Here is an 18,783-nt window from a genome sequence, read left to right as displayed (position 1 = left end):
TTGTATTTAATGACTTCCATGAGGATGTGTTTCCATTTTTAGGCTCTATGTACTTCCCCTCAGTTGAACAGGTTGACCAGGCGTGCTTAGTCTTATTCTTGTAATATTGTGTTATTTACTGAGGTTGGATTTTGGACATAAAATGTAAGATGCCAATGAAATCTATGGCATCTAAGACTAATCCATAGATTTTTCATGTATGGTTGATAAAACAATGTTTAATTTTACTGTGGCAATCTGTCAATCAAGTGATAACAGAAACAAGTAACAAAGAGGGTAAAGCCAATTAACATTGTTCTGAGGCTTAAGAAACTTTTTAGGAAAAGAAAATTAAATAGACATTTGTCTCTGCAGCATACTCTAAAATGGAAGATACTGTTTAGTTTTTTTTTTGCAGAATTCTGACACAATGCAATTAGGTTGCCAATTTTTAGTAGTACATAGTCAAGTGGCTAAACGAGATGTGTTTTTCAGTCTTGCCAAACTCAGATGGTCCCACAATACAGTTTTATTGGGGTAACTAAAGAGGTCAGGAGGGAGATGTGAGAAATTCATACATCCGTTTCTTTCTCCTGTCAGTTTGTACCCTTTAAAATCTCAGTTGTCCTTCATTGACGTGGTTTTTTTTTTGTCTAAGACTGAACAATCTCCATGAAATTACTGTTGCCTTTCTCTGTGGTATGCAACACTGAAGGAGTATAGCCTGTATCTTTTCTGAAAGACTGAAAAAGTTATTTTGGAGATTTTTATGGGTGTGCAGGCCCAGACACCCTTATCCTGACTGTTCTCTGTAGTTGTACCTTATCCTAGTACCTAAGCCAATTGACTGGCTTTACAGGAGTGACCCAAATTCAGTGGTGAGCCTAAGTTTACAAGAAATTTAAAGAGCTGTAGCTTCAACTCACACCCACTTTGTACCCTGCTTCCCACTATGTACCATTTCTGAAATTGGATGACCCAGCTGAAGATAGTCTGCCTTGATGTAAGCTGCATGATGAGAGGTCAGAAGAGTAAAAGTGTGTCAAGGAAAGCAACTTAAAGGAGGATTCAGATGAGTGTGAACTGCAACAGATCACTCTGTAAAAAGCTTCTACTATCTAATACTTACTTCAAGAAATTTTGTGTGTTACTTGCACTACCTTAAGTTTTCCTATACACCAATAAGGTTTATGAAACTGTTTGCGTAAAATCATATCATACGCACTTCACTTAGAAATGCCTCCTAGTAATACTTGGCTATGTTTAGATACCCTTTGAGTAAAACAAAACATATGAAACCTTGATGTGCACATTATTTTCTGGAGTGGGGAGAACAAATAACCTGTGCAGTAGACTGGGACTTCCTCAACAGAAGCATAAGCTGCAAAACTTCAGCAAATGAGGTGATGCACTGTCAGTAGGTTCACTCTTTACTCACCATCATAACTTTATGGTACATTTTGCAAGAATTATTTGTGGAAGAATGGATTCATTCTTTCCATTCTAGACATTCATTTGGCTATTTTTTAAATCAATGTAATATACCTTAGATATTATTGTCATTCCTAGCACTGCTTTCTGTCCTGGTTATTGAATTTTTCCTTCTCTTCAAGTTACTGTTTATGACTTCTTAAAGCTAGTTTTTGACATGGGTGGGATTCTATGCTTGCTTTTTCTTGGCTGTTTGTTGAGCTATTTTGTTCTTCCCTCTTCAAGCACATCTTCATCTCCTCCCAGCATGTGGTGCAATGAAATATATAGCAAATGTCTGTTGTCTTTGTGTCACATTTTCTCCCCTGGATAGACAAACATGGATGGTCATATCTTGTTTCAGCAGAATATTTTCATTTTGGTTTTCGGTTTTCATGGGTAATGGGTTTCCTTAGGCTTTGTGATTGCTTTTGTTTCATAGGTGTGAAGTACCTGGCAGGGAAGTGCAGCTCTGCCTTGTGCAGGTGGGGTGGATCTGGGCAGAAGGCAGATAGCTGGGGCTGGGGATGAGTGAGAAGATGAAGGAGCAGAATCAGAATTGAGGCAAAAAGTAGATCACAGAGTCATAGAGTGGTTAGGGTTGGAAAAGACCTCTAAGATCATCCAGTCCAGCTGTCAGCCAGTAGCACCAGATGTCACAGCACATCACCACCTCACTTCAGAAAGCCCATCAAGAGCATTTTGTAAGCGTCGTAGCAGAGGGAGTTTGGAAGGAAGAAGCTAACCAGTGTGTTATTACCACTGACAGGTGGCTTGATTCAAGTAAAATTACCTGAATCACAAAATCTGCTTTTCATCATCTGTGACTGCAGATGTGACTGATGGGATATGAAGCAGTATTTCTCAAAGGAAAGCTGTAATTTGAAGTTCAGTAGTTCAGTACTTGTTGCAGTACAGTTAGTTACTAGTGGTGTGCAAAGAAAGAAAGGACAGGGCAAGCATGCCTGCTCCTCTGACACCTAGCTTAAAGACATTATCAGCCGACAGCAAGAATTCAACGGTTTGCTTATGTTTGTGCTTTCATATCTATCAGTAATAGACTCTAGTTGAAACTAAACCCGAATAAAATAACATTTTGGATAGAAATTGCAGGACTCTGAGACTTGTTAATGCTTTTTAACTCAAGGGTCCGATCTTAGTCAAACACAGAGCAGCAGTGGGCAAAGTTCTTAATGTTACATGGGCATTAACATAGTAGGAAGGGGGAAATTATTCAAAGCTTTGAGAGAAGCACAAGTTAGCAGTTAGACAGAATATTCCTGAAGTCTAAAAGATAATCACCATAGACTCAGACTTCTGGTCTTTTAGTTTTTGCACCAGCCTTTCTTTAAATGTCAGGTTTGTGTGTGTCATTTCTCTTACAGTCATTGTTATGATGAAGCTATACTTAAAGAGTCAAGGTCAGTTGTGGCCAAAAACCATCTATATGAATGATGAAGAGACGCATGTTTTAGCATTGTTTTTGTGTCCAATGGGATCTGACAGGTGACTGAAGCCAGTGGAATGAGGTCGAGCACAAGAAGAGCAGAGATGGAGCAACAGAAAAGCACATGTAATAGCACAGCATTTATCTTACCAGTATCAATCAGGGGTGGTATGGTATACTCTATCCCAGCAAAATCAGAGTGTAAGGAGAAATGAAGAGAAGATAAAATGGCATTATTTCAAATAATAAAAATAATAATGGGCTTTTTTTGTTTGTTTGTTTCTTTGTGGGAGAAAGCTTGGCGGTAGTTGATGAAGCAGTGGATAGAGAGATGACTAGCAGTCATTGGCATGTGTGTATGAATGAAGGAGAACCTGGGAAATAGGGCAGCCAGACAACCAAGATCCCAAAAATGTAGTGCAGAAAACCTGCTAGAGAGATGACTAAATATTAAATTACATTAGACTATGCCAGTTTTGCCCATGCTGCCAGGGACAATGAAGGAAATGGGAGAGGTACAACTTTGCTGGAAATGAGATGAAAAACTTGAATTTAGGCATCCACACTTGAAAGAGGAGCTAATGTGTTTAAAAAATAAGAAGGTGGACTTGAGAACAGGACACTGTTATATGTTTTTCTAAGATAATAACTTCAGAATTTATATTGCCCATGATATAGCTAACCATATGGGAAAGTGTTCATCTAAGAACAGCACACTTGAAAAATGTTCCAGCTCTGTAACCCAAAAAATTGCCACTTTTTCTCGTAGAGTTATCATCACATTAACAGAATCTTTCACACCGTCCCTTTTTATTTAAAGTACTGAATGTCAGTACCAACGATATTTTGTGGGCTGTGCATCCACAGAATGACTGAAAGTACTTTGTGCTGCTTAGGAAGAGGGCAATGGAGGACAGAGGCCAGAAAAATTATTATTTCTCAGTTCTTGCACTTCCTGGATTTTACTTTGGATGAATGAGGATGGAATTTTCCCCCAAAGGAATGCCCAGAAGTCTTTTAGATTTTAGTATTAACAATTTAGCATGATAATAAAGGCAATGTACAGCTTTACGTAGATTTTCATATCTTATTTGTTTTCTAACTTCACAGTACGTGATCAGCAAAAATAGCATAGAAAGCTTATGTCTGTGCTAAGAAAAAAGTCATTGATGGCTTTCTTCAAAGCATCCATGTTTGACATACACAATTTATTTCTAAAGCATCACATACCTGAGTGAACTCACTTGGTGTCTCTTTAGGGAGCGATTTATCTTTGGGAATGTCAGGCATCTCTGATGTCCATGCATACATCCTTGCTCGTCATCCGCGTTCCCTTTATGATTAATGGGCGTTTCCAGGATGTGATTTATCTGATCCCAAGGGATAAATACACTAAAATTGTTTAATGCACCGCGCTGCAAAACAGCACTGTTGTCAGTGGTAAATGTCTGTGCTGTACGAGACTACAGCGGGCTGAAATAAATCCAACCTGCAGGCTTGTATTTGGAGTTGTGTCTATAGGAATGGTTGTTCATTGGTTTCCTGACAAGGTGTTTATACTGTTTTCATACTGCAACCTGTTGGTCTCATATTGTTTAAATACATTGGGACCAGTGCTTTCTCTAAAAGCCAAATACTTTATGAGATCCGGACTATAAATTCAGTAGTTCCTTTGAACTTCTGTGAGTTTGCTTTGATGATGAGGATCGGATGCATAGAAGTGATGTTTGTACATGTAGGAGACCTAGAGTCTGTATGACTTAAATACTTGCTCTCTTCCAACAGGTATAAATCAAATGAGGATTATGTCTATGTCAGAGGACGTGGCCGAGGAAAGTATATTTGTGAAGAATGTGGCATTCGCTGTAAAAAGCCAAGCATGCTCAAAAAACATATCCGCACTCACACTGATGTCCGGCCTTATGTATGCAAGTTGTGCAATTTTGCCTTCAAAACTAAAGGTACTTGACTCTTTTTGTTGAACTCTTGCCACTTTTGGAGCTATTTTTCCCTCTGGGATCCAATCACCCATTGCAATCATGGAGAGTATTTTCTTCAGAATAAAATTGTTGTGTTTATAAAATACAGGACTGTATAAGAGAGTTTGTTGTCTTCTGTTTAATTGATCCAGGGATTTTGTAAGAGACTGAAACTCCTTGGATAGCTTCATTAAGACCTATAAGCTCTTTGCTGGTCCTTCTGTCTGCAGAGAACATGCAGTAGCATAAGAACCACCCTGAAAAAGAATACTTTGCCAACATTGTTACATGGTGCAAATTTTAATTGCAGCAATGCTTAAATGCTACCAGGAGACCACACTTCTTATGACATAATGTAGAAGCAGATCATCAGCTGCTGAGGAATACATGCCTTCACAGGCTTTACAGTGGGTCAGTTTCAAGTTTATAAATAATGTATGTCTCCCAGATGGGCCACTCCATCCACTGTGGCATTAATTATGAATAGAGATCTGATAGCTTCTGTTCACATGTATTTATCAGCACAGAAAAAAAGCTTCTATTTGTCACCCTGAGGACACAGATAATGATATTCTTTGGAATTCAGATTTGTGATGCAACAATCTCCTTGAAAGAAAAAATCCTTTTCTTGGTATCATCTCTTTGTAGCACAGCCTAAATGAGCCTTATATTCTCAGTTTCTTAGCTTTCCTGTGGCAGACAAAAGACATGGATTCTGGTCCCAGTGCAGTGAAACTCAACTCAAAGGGGGAGAATGGAAGCTGAAGCAAATTTCTCCCAAGATCCCAGTGCAGCTTCATGGCTGTTTTGAGGATTGAGAATTGTAATAGTTTCCATGACTCCAGCACTTCTTCCTGTGCCAAAGATGGGAATAGCTGATGGATGTTGGTAGACCCATCAACCTAATTTAAGATGAGAACTTTCATGGGCATGTAGAGACAAAGACAAGGAGCTGCTTGTTTGTAGTCCCAGTAGACCATCTGGTGAGCTGTCCTCATACCATTGCTTACATTTGACATTGCTGGAGAAATGGGTCTTGAGGAGGGCCTTGAAGTACCTGACAGTATTGTAGTTTTACAGCTGAATTCAGAGAGGACATTCCAGGAAGAAGAGATGGCATGGGAAAAAGAAAAAGAGAAATTGCTTGCTGAGGCTGACATTTCTGATGAAGAAGAAACATGGAGGAGGTGGTTGCCTATTGCACAAGAAGGGCATGAGGAGCAAAAGACTAAGTTAGCCTTCAAAGTTCAAAAAGTGTTTAACTGGTGTATTACTGATTATAAGCAGTTGTCAGCTTCATAATTATTGTTGCTATTTTGCTGAGACAAATTTTCAGAGGTATTTAGGTTTTTAGTTCTTCCAAGCATTTAGCCATCCAGAAGCATCAGTGGCCAAGTTAGCCTTTTCATGCAGTGCACAGGCACAAGGAACTCCTGCTTGAGAAGGGAATCATTTGAACTAGCTGGAACTAAAAGTCAGAGAAGAGCCTGGCTTGTGAGTTTCTAAGCACACCTGCACTACCCAGCAGAGGAGTTCAGTGTCCCTGCCCCAAGATGGCAAGTGCCACAACACCATCTGGAGATGCTAGCTGGGGTCCTGTAAGCAGCATAAAGGCATTTCCAGAGGGCTTCCCTTGAGCTAAAAGAAGCACCATGTCTTGGTAGTGGGTTGGGTTTGCTTGTGCCATGCTTCCCCTTTTGGGTGTTGCAAATGAGACTGAAGTGGCAAATGGATTAGAGCGATATTCTCCAGCTTGTGATTTGTGCTGAAGATTCTATGTCATGAAATGTCTCTTGGGGACCGATCTCAACCCAGTTTTTTTATCTGTCTGAAAAAAACAGACCAAGACAAGCACTCCAGAAAGTCAATAGTCTAGTGTTAGATTGCTCCCTCAGGGGAATAGGAGATTTGCTTTCAAATCTCTGCTGTGTCTGGTTTAGATCCGTACTCTAAATCTGGGAGCTGAACCTGAATTTCCCACATCCCAGATGGGTGCTGTAATCACAGTTCCTCTCAGTTCAGAGACTGCAGTTAGATGGTAAACTTGCATAGAGAAGTCTCCCATAACTGTCTTTTTTTTTGGTGGGGTACTTTTGCTTCCAAATGCTTCAAACACATGGAGCATTTGGAAGCCATGTGCAAAGTAAATGGGAGAGCCCTTACTTTGGAATTGCCACTGTGTAAATAGGAGCATGAACTCTGAGTGGCTGCTGTGCTGTGGACTTGCTTCGATGTCTAGGCAGTCTGTACATATTATGAACAGTGAGTCCAGGAACAGATAACATCCAAAAATGATGGGATGCCTAAATATCATGTGGAAAATTGGAGAGATGCCTATATGCCTCTCAGGCCCTGAGTTTATTTGAATTTTTTATTCTCTTAAGATATAAACATGCACTCTCATTAAAACAGGCTCTGAGGGCAATGGTCTAGATGAATCAGCCCTGTCTGTTGTGGTGTTTTTTAAAGCTAAAACCTATCATCTGCAGCATGGTGGAGTTAAGATACACCAAAACCTTACTTGAAAAGTGATTTTTGTTGTTGTCCTTTAATTACATTAATCTCTGATCCGTAGGAAATCTGACGAAACATATGAAGTCTAAAGCACACATGAAAAAATGCTTGGAGCTTGGAGTATCAATGACATCCGTAGATGATGCTGAAACTGAGGAAGCAGGTATGTCAAAATGATTTAATTTAGTTGGAATGGCCTCATTCCAACAAAAGCATGGAAAGTATGGAATCTGCAAATGACTCATTGCACTTCAGCACAGTGATGGGCATTGGAAAATATGAGTATTTGGGGCATTTTTTAATTGAGAGTTAACTCAATAACGTGTTTTTTAATAAACAGGAAGTAAAAAAAAATAAATCCTATCTAGTTGTCTGGGTTATAGATTTTTAATAGAAGAGGCACTAGAAATAAAAGTATGGCCTGTTGTCATTTGTCTCATATGAGGTTCCCAATCTTTCCACCTAAGATCTAAGATATGGCAACATTTGGGGAAGTTGCCAGGTAGTGTAGGATGAATTTACTTTTGTACTTCCTTTCAAGTATAGAGTTGTAAGGTATTATTTTGAAAAAAAATATGGTTTTAATTGATGAGGAATGGCCCTATGCAGCCGTCCCAGATGAAGTGCATCCAGCGATGGCAGTGACTGTGCTGGGTGTGGAATGGTTATGGTCTGAGAGGTGGGATATGTGCTAATCCCTTGGACTTGCTGTGGTTCTTTCAGAAAATATGGAGGACATGCAGCAGGAGGCAGAGAAGAGCAGCAACCTGGCAGGGCTGTCAGCAGAGCACCAGTTTTCTGATGCGGAGGAATCGGATGGCGAGGACGGTGATGACAATGATGATGATGATGAAGATGAGGATGATTTTGATGATACTCAGGGAGACTCGACACCAAAAACCAGATCAAGAAGCACCAGCCCACAGCCCCCTCGGTTCTCCTCCCTGTCAGTGAACTCGGCTGGGGCATCGCAGGGGGCTTCCCCTGAGGGCTCCCTTTCCGTGGGACACTCTTCCCTCATCAGTTACTTGGTCACCTTACCTAGCATTCAGGTTACTCAGCTTATAACACCAAGTGACTCCTGTGAAGACACACAAATGACAGAATATCAGAGGTTTTTCCAGAGTAAGAGTACAGATTCAGAGCCCGATAAAGACAGATTGGACATACCCAGCGGCATGGATGAGGATTATACGCCTTCGTTAGATCCCAGTTCTTCTCCGAGGGACCTCTCACCTTCCAGTCGACAATCGTCGCCTGGCTACGATTCTTCACCCTACAGAGATAACTCACCAAAGAGGTATTTAATGCCAAAAGGGGATTTGTCACCCAGAAGGCATCTGTCACCCCGAAGAGATATTTCACCCATGAGGCACCTTTCCCCACGGAAGGAGGCTGTGCTGAGGAGAGAGCTTTCACCAAGACGGGACGTGTCACCGAGACGTCACCTATCGCCAAGGAGACCAATGTCACCGGGGAAAGATGTGTCTGTTCGAAGAGATTTGTCTCCCAGGCGAGAGAGGAGGTATATGGCCTCCGTCAGAGCAGCATCTCCTCGGAGGGGCTTGTACCATAATCCAGCATTGTCCATGGGTCAATATTTACAGTCTGAATCTATTCCAGTGGGACATTCAGTAAGTATGAAAGAATATTTTCATTCCTCTTGCCAAAAATTTGTGCATTTTGGAAATCTTTGCAGCTTTGTGGAAGAAAAAGGCATAAACTTTGAGCCTTAGTGGGAAGTCCTGGGACAAATGCAAGAAATTTGGAATAGACAGGGACCAAGTCAGGATGCTGATTCATTTAGATGCACTAGAGTCAGCCTAAGCGGCAAGTGTTCACTTGGAAGAAAAGTAGCTCCATCAACTTCAATGAAATTAGGCTGGTTTGCATTTTTTTGCTTTGATATTAATTATGTTACATATATATATATGTATATGTATAAATACATACATACATACATACATATATATATACATATATATATATATATATATATATATATATATATGCATGCATATGTATAATTTTTAAATGGTCCAGAAGGCTTACGTGGTTTGTGAGACTTGCTTGTGCACTGTGAAAAATCTTGTACTTTCTGGGCTCTCAGGTGAGATCAAGCCAAGATCAAGACTTAAAGCCCTGTTCTTGCGGTATGGTGCCCATCACTGAGTATTGTTTAATGGAATAAAAATGCTAAGATAATGGAACCTCTTAGAACAGCAGAGTTCACACTGAAATCAGGATCTGTGGCTGGAATTTAAAGATATTATTGTGTGAGAAGATCAGGCAGCTGTCTGCCCCACAGAAAGTGCTGCAACTGGCTGGGTGGAAATATGCAAAACTTGTGCAGCTGCTGTCTGTGCTCTTCCCTTTTGGTAAATCAGCTCTGAGAAACTGCCAGATTGGCACTTTTGACCAGCCCTAGCATTCACAATGCACTCCCTCCACAAATAGATTACGTCTTCAGAAGTAAGGAATGGCCTTGCTAGGTGTGAATTTACTTACTTATTTACTATGCTTCCCTCCCCATGTTGCTGTTGTGGCTGCTCTCTCACTGCCTGACTGTGTGTGGGTTCAATCTGGGCAAGCTGTGACAGTCGCAGATTACCTCAGAGCTCCTTGTTCCCTGCTCTTCTCCTGGCTGGCCTCTTCTCTCTGCTTCCTCATTCCCAGTCTTCTTGGCTCTCCATGTAGTCTTTGTGGTGTTCCTTTGTGGAGGAGAATTGAACCCTGAGCTCATACAGTCAACATTTCTCAACTCTGGTGTGATTTTCTCTGTGCAGTCAGGCTGATGTGTTATCTGCTCCCAGGAATGGAGTGAGGAATGCACCTGGGCAAAGATGGTTGGAGCAGGGGTGGACCAAAGAGAGCTGAGATGCTGCCAGCCTGGCAGCTCCAAAAGTGATTTCCCAGCATTTCAGGGGTATAAGAGAAAGCTGCAACTTGAGTGGCCATATCTATGGGAGAGAGCAACACAGGTACTTTTCCCACATCTTAGACATGGCCCCATGACCTAGTCAGCTCTTGGGAAGAGCACTGGAGAGGGGTGACTGATTAAATGGTCCTTGAGAAAAGGCGTGCTGAAACCCTGCTGCACTCTGACAGGAGTGATCACTGCCCAGATGAAAGAGGAAACAAATCCCACCAGCAGTTCTACTGAGTGAGTGAGGAAGCACAAGTGGGTGAAGAGTCACCAGTTTAACCAGTCATGGTGTCTTAGTGTCAAATGAAATCATGATGTCAAATTATCAAATGTCATTCTACAGCTGACATTGTACAGGGTGCCCCAGTCCCTCATGTCCCACATGAGACACACTGACATCCTGTAGTAAAGATTTTGGATGTGTAATGATGTTAGCAAAAGCGTACGTTAACAGTCATCCTTGGCCATCTCACAGTTCTTGCTGTAATGTTTTCTTATGTGTTATGCACACCTTCCAGCAAGACATTTAGCACAAGGACTGTCTCAGCACTTCTCACTCCTTCTTTTGCAAAGTCCACCATGCCAGATGGATGCTTACCTTGTTTTGAGGTAGAGTCAGGCATGTGGCAGTGAAAAGCAAAATGTGCAAGATCAATTGTCTTACAGAAAACATCAGTAACTTGATGGCATGTTGAGTGTTTTGAGAGAGAAGGCCAGACCTCAGTAGAGTCACTACAACCTGAATACAGGAGACATCACTGGTAGCGGAACCCAGGCAAACTTAAATGAAAAAAATTTACAAGTAAGGATGATTGCCCATCTCAACAAATGACTGCAAGAAAGGACAGATGGATTCCTCATCTCTTGATGCCTGTCTGGAAAACCTACTTTAGCCAAACATTAGACAAGCTTAAGTGAAACACAAGTTATTATACTCAGCATGTGGGAAGACAAATAACACCTGAGGTTGCTATAAATGAAAGCTGTCAGAGAAGAAAAAGGAATATAGGTTATTTTTCACTTTTTAATGAAATCCAGCAAACCAGAACATCATTAGCAGCTGCATTGGTGATGCACATGCCAGCTTACAATCCTTAGAATATTTGAAGAGCTGCATTGGGTTCCCAGTCCTTGCAGGAATAAGGGCAGTTTTGTGCTTCCAGTGCTTGCAGTTCCCAGAAGAAGCCAGTTTTCTTTCTTCTCAACTGAAATTGATATATTTGCTCTAGTCTCTTTGGCCAGTGCTGGTCTTGTTGCCCTTCATCTTGCTTCCTGTTGAATGTCCATTCACTTTGGTGGTCTTGGGCAAAAGGCTTGTTAAGTGCTCTGGCATTGAAAGCACCACATGGAAAGCAATCAAAATTATTTGTTTAGGAAGTGGAAAAGAGAATGGTGTAAGTAAATAATTTTTTAAGATTGTATAAAAATACAGGAAAATGCACACTTTTTTTTTTCCTTTGGCAGTCAATAACAGGATGCACTCTTGCAACAGAATACTCTCTCTAAAGTAGCCTAAGTCTCCAGTGTATGCTGGGTCACACTTGGCTTTGACAAGTTAAATTGGTGTCTTTAAAATTAATGCCAGATATCTTCTGCTCTCTAAATACATTTGGGATCTTCTCTTCTGTCAATGCCAGAGGCTTGTTTCCTTACTGAGGAAGCTGATGCCATTATCAAAGGGCTCAGATTCTTCTTCCCAGTCATCTTCTGCCAGTCCTGAGAGAAAGAGAAGGAATAAGAAGGCTTCGTTTGTTCACCCTGAGTGACTCTTTTGTAGCATTTTAGTTTGGATCAGGCATATGTCTCTGTTGTCATATTTTTTGTGTTTGGACTCACCTTTTCAGAGGAGTCTTGGAGTAAGTGACCTGAATTGTTGTCAGATGGAATTAAACTGAAAATGTGCACCAGGAATGCAGCAGGTGCACTTGAACTGTGAGTGGCCATTCAAGTGACTGCAAAGAGGCCACATAGGGTTAATCTTAAGCACCCTTCCCTTCCAAACCCACAACACTTGCATTGTGAATATGGGATCCAGCACAAACAGTTTTCAGTCCATTCCTGCTTGTCCCAACCCTTAATACAACTTACTGCTTCCTAGTATAGACCGGAACTTTTGCCTCTTCTTCCAGTCCCAGGATAGACACAGTGAAACTGAGAAGATGCCTTGCTGTGAGTGGTACAGATTTGTCTCTCACAACTATTTTAACTTCTAGGCATTAGTGGATTTTGCTTCTGTTGCCATATTGTTGCTCATCTCATTCATTCTGAAGTCTGAAGCCTGGCTTGATTCAGAAGGGCTGAAGGGAATTAGGCACCTCCATGACCACTTGAAAGTTGATAGGACTTAAGGTCCTTTGATCATCCCAAACATGGATATTAAATCCCTTCCCAAACATTCACTACTTTATTGTCTTGAGTGAAATGCATTCTTGTACAGAGAGCCAGAAACTTCTGGATTCCGGGTAAACTGTAAATAGGTTCATTGGTGCATCTGGGCTACTGTGGTGCATTCTGTATAGGGCTGCAAATTGAGCTGATGCTGAAAGTCAAGGCCATATGGAGTTACAGTCACTTTATTACATATCATGTCTTTCAGGAGGCAGATTGGGTATATGCTGTTACTGATTTTTCACTATAGAGTTCAGTGTTTTCTGGTTTTAAACTTTAAAAAACCCCAAGTACATTATGACATGCTAATCAAAGATACTCTTTTCCACCCAACATGTTTTTGCAAGCTGTGGTCTGAGGCTGCCCAGAGGATGGCTGTGAAGGGTGCTTGGCTTTGAAATGTGATATTCCTCTTAATCTCCCACAGCCTGATTTGGGTGATGTACCAGATACAGGGTAAATCCTATCTCATCCATGAGGCATTCTGGGGGACTTGTGAAGCTGGATATGGCTTTGCTCAGGGATATGATGTGGCAGTCTAGCTTTGTGACCAGGTCAGAGCATTCAGTGAAAAGCTGCTACAGAATACTGTTGCTTGGAAAATTATATGTCACCTGGAGTTGAAGGGAAGTATGCTAAACTGTAACAAATGAGAATTAATAGGAAATGAACTAGGTTCCCATCACCTGACAAAGGGAGGAGCTCAGCTCACAGCACTGGCAGCAACCCATTCTGACTGCTCTGCAAAAAAGATACCGTGACTTCCTGCGCTGTTCTCTGTGATCTATTACTTGCCCTGCCAACTGAAAAAAGTCTTTGGATTTTCAGGATGCTTTTTGAAAAAAGACGTTCTTGCCCTGTGAATATGTGTGTCTGCTTGTAGAAATGAAAATGCTAGATATTGGTCAGGAAATAAAAGCTGGGTGAGAGGTAGGAACAGTTACTAGTGATTGTAACCATTTATGTTATCTGTTTCCAAACTTACCTGCAAGAGCTAGAGAAAAATAATCCAGTATGTGACCAGCCAGGCTTGGAAGGTATTCAGTGACATGCACACACTGTGACTGTCTATGTTAAAATCAGGCATACGAGACATATATTGGATGATTCTGCTGATCTTAAAGCACACAGCAGTCTCTATAGCCACCTCTGTCCAACAAGGACAGACTCTTGATCTATTCCCTTATGAAACTCTGGCAGGGTAAAACATGAAGCTAATGTCTTTCTCAGTTAGAGATCTGCGTGTGATTAGGTTTATTCTTTGATGAGTTTTACTCTTTGTTTTGCTCCATTTCTCTTAGCCCAAGTTCACATCAGGTGTAATAGTAATAAGTGTCATGGTGTAGGAAACATCCAAAAGGACAACATGACTGAGAAACTGATTGACAGACCAAAGACAGAAAAAAAATAGGGAGCAAATAGCTGTGCAGAGGTGAAGTTAGCAATAGGAAGGACTGACAGGGTAGGTGAACTGTCTTGTGGCTTGGCAACTGCAGTTTATTTTGTATAGTTTTCCCCATTCAGCAATATAATGTGCTGTCACTTGCTGTCTTATGACAGCTTCTCTTTTATGAGACTCAAGCGTCTCGTTTTCTCAATAGGAAAATTCCCAACATAGATTAGTCTCTGAATAATACCTCTGAAGTTTGACTCTGATGATTATGGGTCACCCTCTCCTGTCTCGACATTGATTTATATTAAACAGGACAAAGCATCTGAGCACAGTGAGATGGAGCCCTTGGGTAGCACAGAAACTGAATCTTTAATTGCCCCCTAAACCAGCTCCCTGGGATGGGATCAAGAGGTTGCTTAATGCCTTGAGAGCTAGGATTTCCCAGCAGTGAAGTGCTGCCACTTTAATGCATTGGCATTTAGCGGTGCAGTCCTCCGGCTGCCACACCAAGGCTGTGGTGGCATCACAGCTCTGGGGCAATTGATCCATGTTTGGTCAATTTACAGAGCAGAGATGAGCGTTTTCATTCATTTAATTTCATATGAGAGTCCCTGAGAGTAGTGTGGCCAAATCCCACATACAATTATGAAAATGTCATCTTGCACTTCATCATTACTCTTCTGGTCAGCAATAAATGATAGTTAATCATCAGATAGCAAACAAATTTTAAAACTTAAGAATGGAAAAAAAAAAAAAAGAGGAACCCAAAAGCCCAGGGCATATTTAATACTAAGTGGAGATAGAGTTATTTATTCTTCCAAGGCAGGAGCTAATGGGAAGGCAGTGAAAATGTCAATATTTCGAGATTGGCTTTTATTAGCCGTCACAAAATCCCCCATTCTTCTCAATCCCATTATGAGTTGGTGAGTCTCCCTGGGACAGACTCATCACTTTTGCTCACAGCTGATGCCTGTGCTTTTGTTATTTTTTATTGTTTACACTGCAGATAAGCCAGAGGGGTGCTCCATTGTCTCAATGAGTAGAAAACTTTGTGTCTTCATTGCACAGAGACACATCAACTTGCATGGAAATACCCACCTTCTCTCACCAAGGATGGCGTAAAGATCCCAGGGGGCAAGTGCCTTCTGTGGGGCTCAAGAGCAGATTTTTCAGAAGGCAGTAAATACATACATGCTGTCAGATATTCCCTGTTACACCAAGCAGTGGTGGTGAGCAGGGGACGTTCAGATGTGTACTTCTCTGTAATAAAGTTTAAATACCAGCATAGTTTTCCAAAAGAGGTATAAGATGGATCTCCTGGCCAAATTGCTCCTGGGGAATGAAAGTCTACTCCAAATTCAGTTCAAAGTTTCAGTTGAATATAATACCCTTCACTTCCTGACCTAAATTGCTGCATTGTGTTGCTGAACTCTCTTAACTAGCCACTGCCTTTCACCTCAGAGGCATGAGTCCTGTAGGGCTGAGCTAAGCAAAACCTCCACTGTTGTTTTGATATGCAATTAGTGGAGTTTTCCAAATGCTTTGGGATCCGTCTGGATGAAAGGTGCTTCATGGATGGGAGGTTGTATTAGACAGGAAAGCAGATAGGTGGTTTGGCAGCCAGACAAGAGTTCCGCTAGTAAGCAGTGCTGACATCTCTTTTTGTTTTTCTTATGGTTACAGAGGAGGGGGTTGTCTCAGGCACCTTACTTCAACATTTATGGAGAAAAAGGAGGCATGGAGCACTGCAGGTCTAGCCTGTTCCCTGAAGGTCCGAGCGACTACGTCTTCAGTCATCTTCCACTACACTCCCAGCAACAGATCCGAGCACCCATCCCTATGATGCCTATTGGGGGTATCCAGATGGTCCATTCAATCCCCGTGGCCCTTTCAGGTTTACATTCTCCGTCCGCTCTGGCTCTGCAGAGGGAGGTCTCTGAGGAGAAGCAAAGAGGAACTGCGGAAACCCTTACGAAAGAATCGTATGGCATTTCTAAGCACCACGAGAAACGTACCTCTCCGCACAGCTTGCACCCTGCCGCTCCCCCCAGCGCCCCCTCCTCACCGCTGCTGCTGCTGGCGCAGAGCGCATCTGAGGACAGCGTCGTGGCTACCGAGAGGGAGCAGGAGGAGAACATACAGACTTGTACAAAAGCCATAGCCTCTCTGCGAATTGCCACAGAAGAAGCCGTTCTGCATGGGGCGGAGCAGCTGCAGAGGCCTTCTGAGCCTCACCAGAAACCTTTAGAAAGTGCACATTTTAGCATTAAACACTTTAGTGGATCTGAGCCAGGCCAGCCCTGTGCCTCAGCCACCCATCCTGACTTGCACGGTGGTGAACAGGACAGTTTTGGTACATCACAGACTGCGCTAGCGCATCCCACCTTTTACAGCAAGAGCTTTGTGGATGCCCAGCAGCTGGGCTTCCACAGCAGGAACGACCCCCCGTCAAGCACACAGGAAAGGAAAGATCCGTCATCTGAGAAGAGCAAGCCGCATTGATCTGAGATGCATGGAGACTTTCACCCATACATTTACCCCACTTTTTTTTTTTCTAGAGATAGAAAAAGTATTCAACTTTACAGCATGCCTGTTCTAAGTTACAGTAGTTTGCTATTATATATACTTTTGTTATATCAAAAGAATTAGATAAAGTAACAAGTCATCATGAACCTGACCAAAACTAAATTTGAAATTCTTATTGGGTCTGGTACTTTTAAATTGTACAGATGTTTGTGCCTTTTCTTTACTTTGCTTATATTCTTATAAGCATTTTTTTAGCAGTAATTTGTACATATTTTAGAATTTGTGTATCTGCTTTGTAATAAATGTAATTTCTTTCCTTTTTTGGACACTTGGATCTAAATGATGTAAAACAGAACAGCATCAATATATGTGAGGTTGCACTAAAACATATTTTTATATGATTAAAACTGAACAGCTTTTATGTACAGCTCTGATTCTGTAATACTAATATTTATTTACTTTGTTTCATAAATTGTAAATTTTTTTCTTAATGTTGTGGATTGCTTTTCTATGTGAAGCATGGGATTTACTGTTGCGTAATTAGAACAAAATGTATATTGTAAAACAAGATATTTAAACTAGAGTATCTTATCTTATTCTGCACTTACGCATTAGTTAAAAAAAAAAGATAAAAGATGTATCAGTCAGTTCTTAACTCTTGTAATTTTTTTTTGTCTCTTGTTTGCCGGATTGACTATAACTTAAGTGCTGATTGTGATTTTAAACTGATAGTACCGTAAAGCATTAAAGTAAAACAATGTGCTATTGTGAGTTTTTTCAAAGCTTTATAAAACAGTTATAAATATATTAAAAGTATTTGGTCTTATGTGAACATGTTGATCTATATACTCCTTAAAAAGCTATGGGAAAACATTCCACCCCATGTAAATATGTGCATCACTGGTGCCATCTGTGTAGCTCACCGGGACCAGCAAGATTTGCTGTGCTGGTGCTTCCAGGAGCGGGACCGGGGCACTGCTGCTTGCTGGGGGGCAGAGTCCAGCAGTGTCCTGACCCACTCCCTGGCCTCCAGCAGCAGGGTGGCAAGGCCCCTACGGCCGCATGGGGCTGGGCGAGGAGCTGGCCTGCTGGCTGGACACACGGCGCCCTGCCGAGCCTGGCAGTCCCCTGCTCCTGAGGGCTGACCAAGGGGGCCTTAGGTGTCATGAAGAAGTGTCCTGAAGTGTTAGAGAGGGGTTTGGAGAGGAGAAAAAGGGGTTTCCTTGCACTTGAACTCCACAGCTGGCCACTCCCTACCGCAATACCGATGCCAGCTTAGGGGTAGGCTCCCATTGTGTCCTGTTCCGTCCTGTCCTGTGGACGGAGGTGTGTGGCCCTGCCGGCAAGGCAGAGAGCGCCGCCGCCCTGGCCTCTTCTGAAATGGGTTTCATGGGCAAGAAAGTCACAGTCTTCCAGTGCAGGGTGTCCATCTGAGCAGGGTTTGCTCCAGAGGGAAGGGAGGAGGAGCCCGGGCTTGTGTTTGAACACGTGTGGTGGGTTACCACTTCCACCAGCAGCATGCGTGCATGCACGCACGCACACACACACACACTCAAACACACGCATGCATACGCACAGATGAAAGAAACCAACGACCTGGATTATATTTTGTGCTATTTAGTGGATTATAAATCTGTGAAAACAAGTTTGTATATTGAAAATACATCTAAGGAGTGTTCTTTAAAAAGAAATAAATATACAGTTACATGCATGAGGTGTCTAGTTTTCATGTGTTCTTTGAATTTCCCAAGTCTGTTGGTGTTCTAGCATTCTGCACAAGAAGCACCCTTAAAAATGTGAATGGTAGTGGAAAATGTGGACCATATATTGGCTTTCTCGCATATTATCAAGCCAAACCAGTTTATTTCTCCAGTAATACCCTGTGGGGGCAGAGCCACAGGTGGCATGTTGCTGTAATTCTAGCATGATGGCATATGATTAATGTAATACCATAATGGACGGTGACCACTTCTAAACATCAAAGGTTAGCTTCTCATACCCATTGCAATGTTCTGCCTTTATTCCAGATCATTGTGGTAACCTTGCCAAGGTAAGCATATGCCAGAAAACTGGCTCATCTCAGACTGGAGAGAGGAGAAATAGTATATGTAGTTGGAGATGAGCAGCCTGTTGGATCATGCTTCCATAAAAAAAGGAGAAC

The 18,783-nt window shown here is 41.8% G+C and overlaps 1 protein-coding gene across 3 annotated transcripts in view; it reads left to right on the top strand.

The window, feature by feature from the left end:
- The window catches only part of HIVEP2 (HIVEP zinc finger 2), a 136,711-nt gene extending 118,378 nt beyond the window's left edge, over positions 1-18,333 (top strand). For all 3 annotated transcript variants that reach the window (XM_066178994.1, XM_066178992.1, XM_066178995.1), the window contains 4 exons: positions 4,682-4,857; positions 7,451-7,552; positions 8,113-9,023; positions 15,780-18,333. In XM_066178994.1, the coding sequence (XP_066035091.1) occupies positions 4,682-4,857; positions 7,451-7,552; positions 8,113-9,023; positions 15,780-16,598 (2,008 nt within the window). In that variant the 3' untranslated portion in view covers positions 16,599-18,333. The remainder of the gene's footprint in view (positions 1-4,681; positions 4,858-7,450; positions 7,553-8,112; positions 9,024-15,779) is intronic.
- Positions 18,334-18,783: the final 450 nt, after the last annotated feature.

This window comes from Chamaea fasciata, unplaced genomic scaffold, assembly GCF_029207755.1.
Source record: "Chamaea fasciata isolate MVZ Bird 193981 ecotype frontalis unplaced genomic scaffold, bChaFas1.0.hap1 SCAF_3, whole genome shotgun sequence".
NCBI lineage: Eukaryota > Metazoa > Chordata > Aves > Passeriformes > Sylviidae > Chamaea > Chamaea fasciata.
The sequence above is the reverse complement of the archived record's forward strand: the minus strand, read 5'-3'. Positions and strand labels throughout refer to the sequence as shown.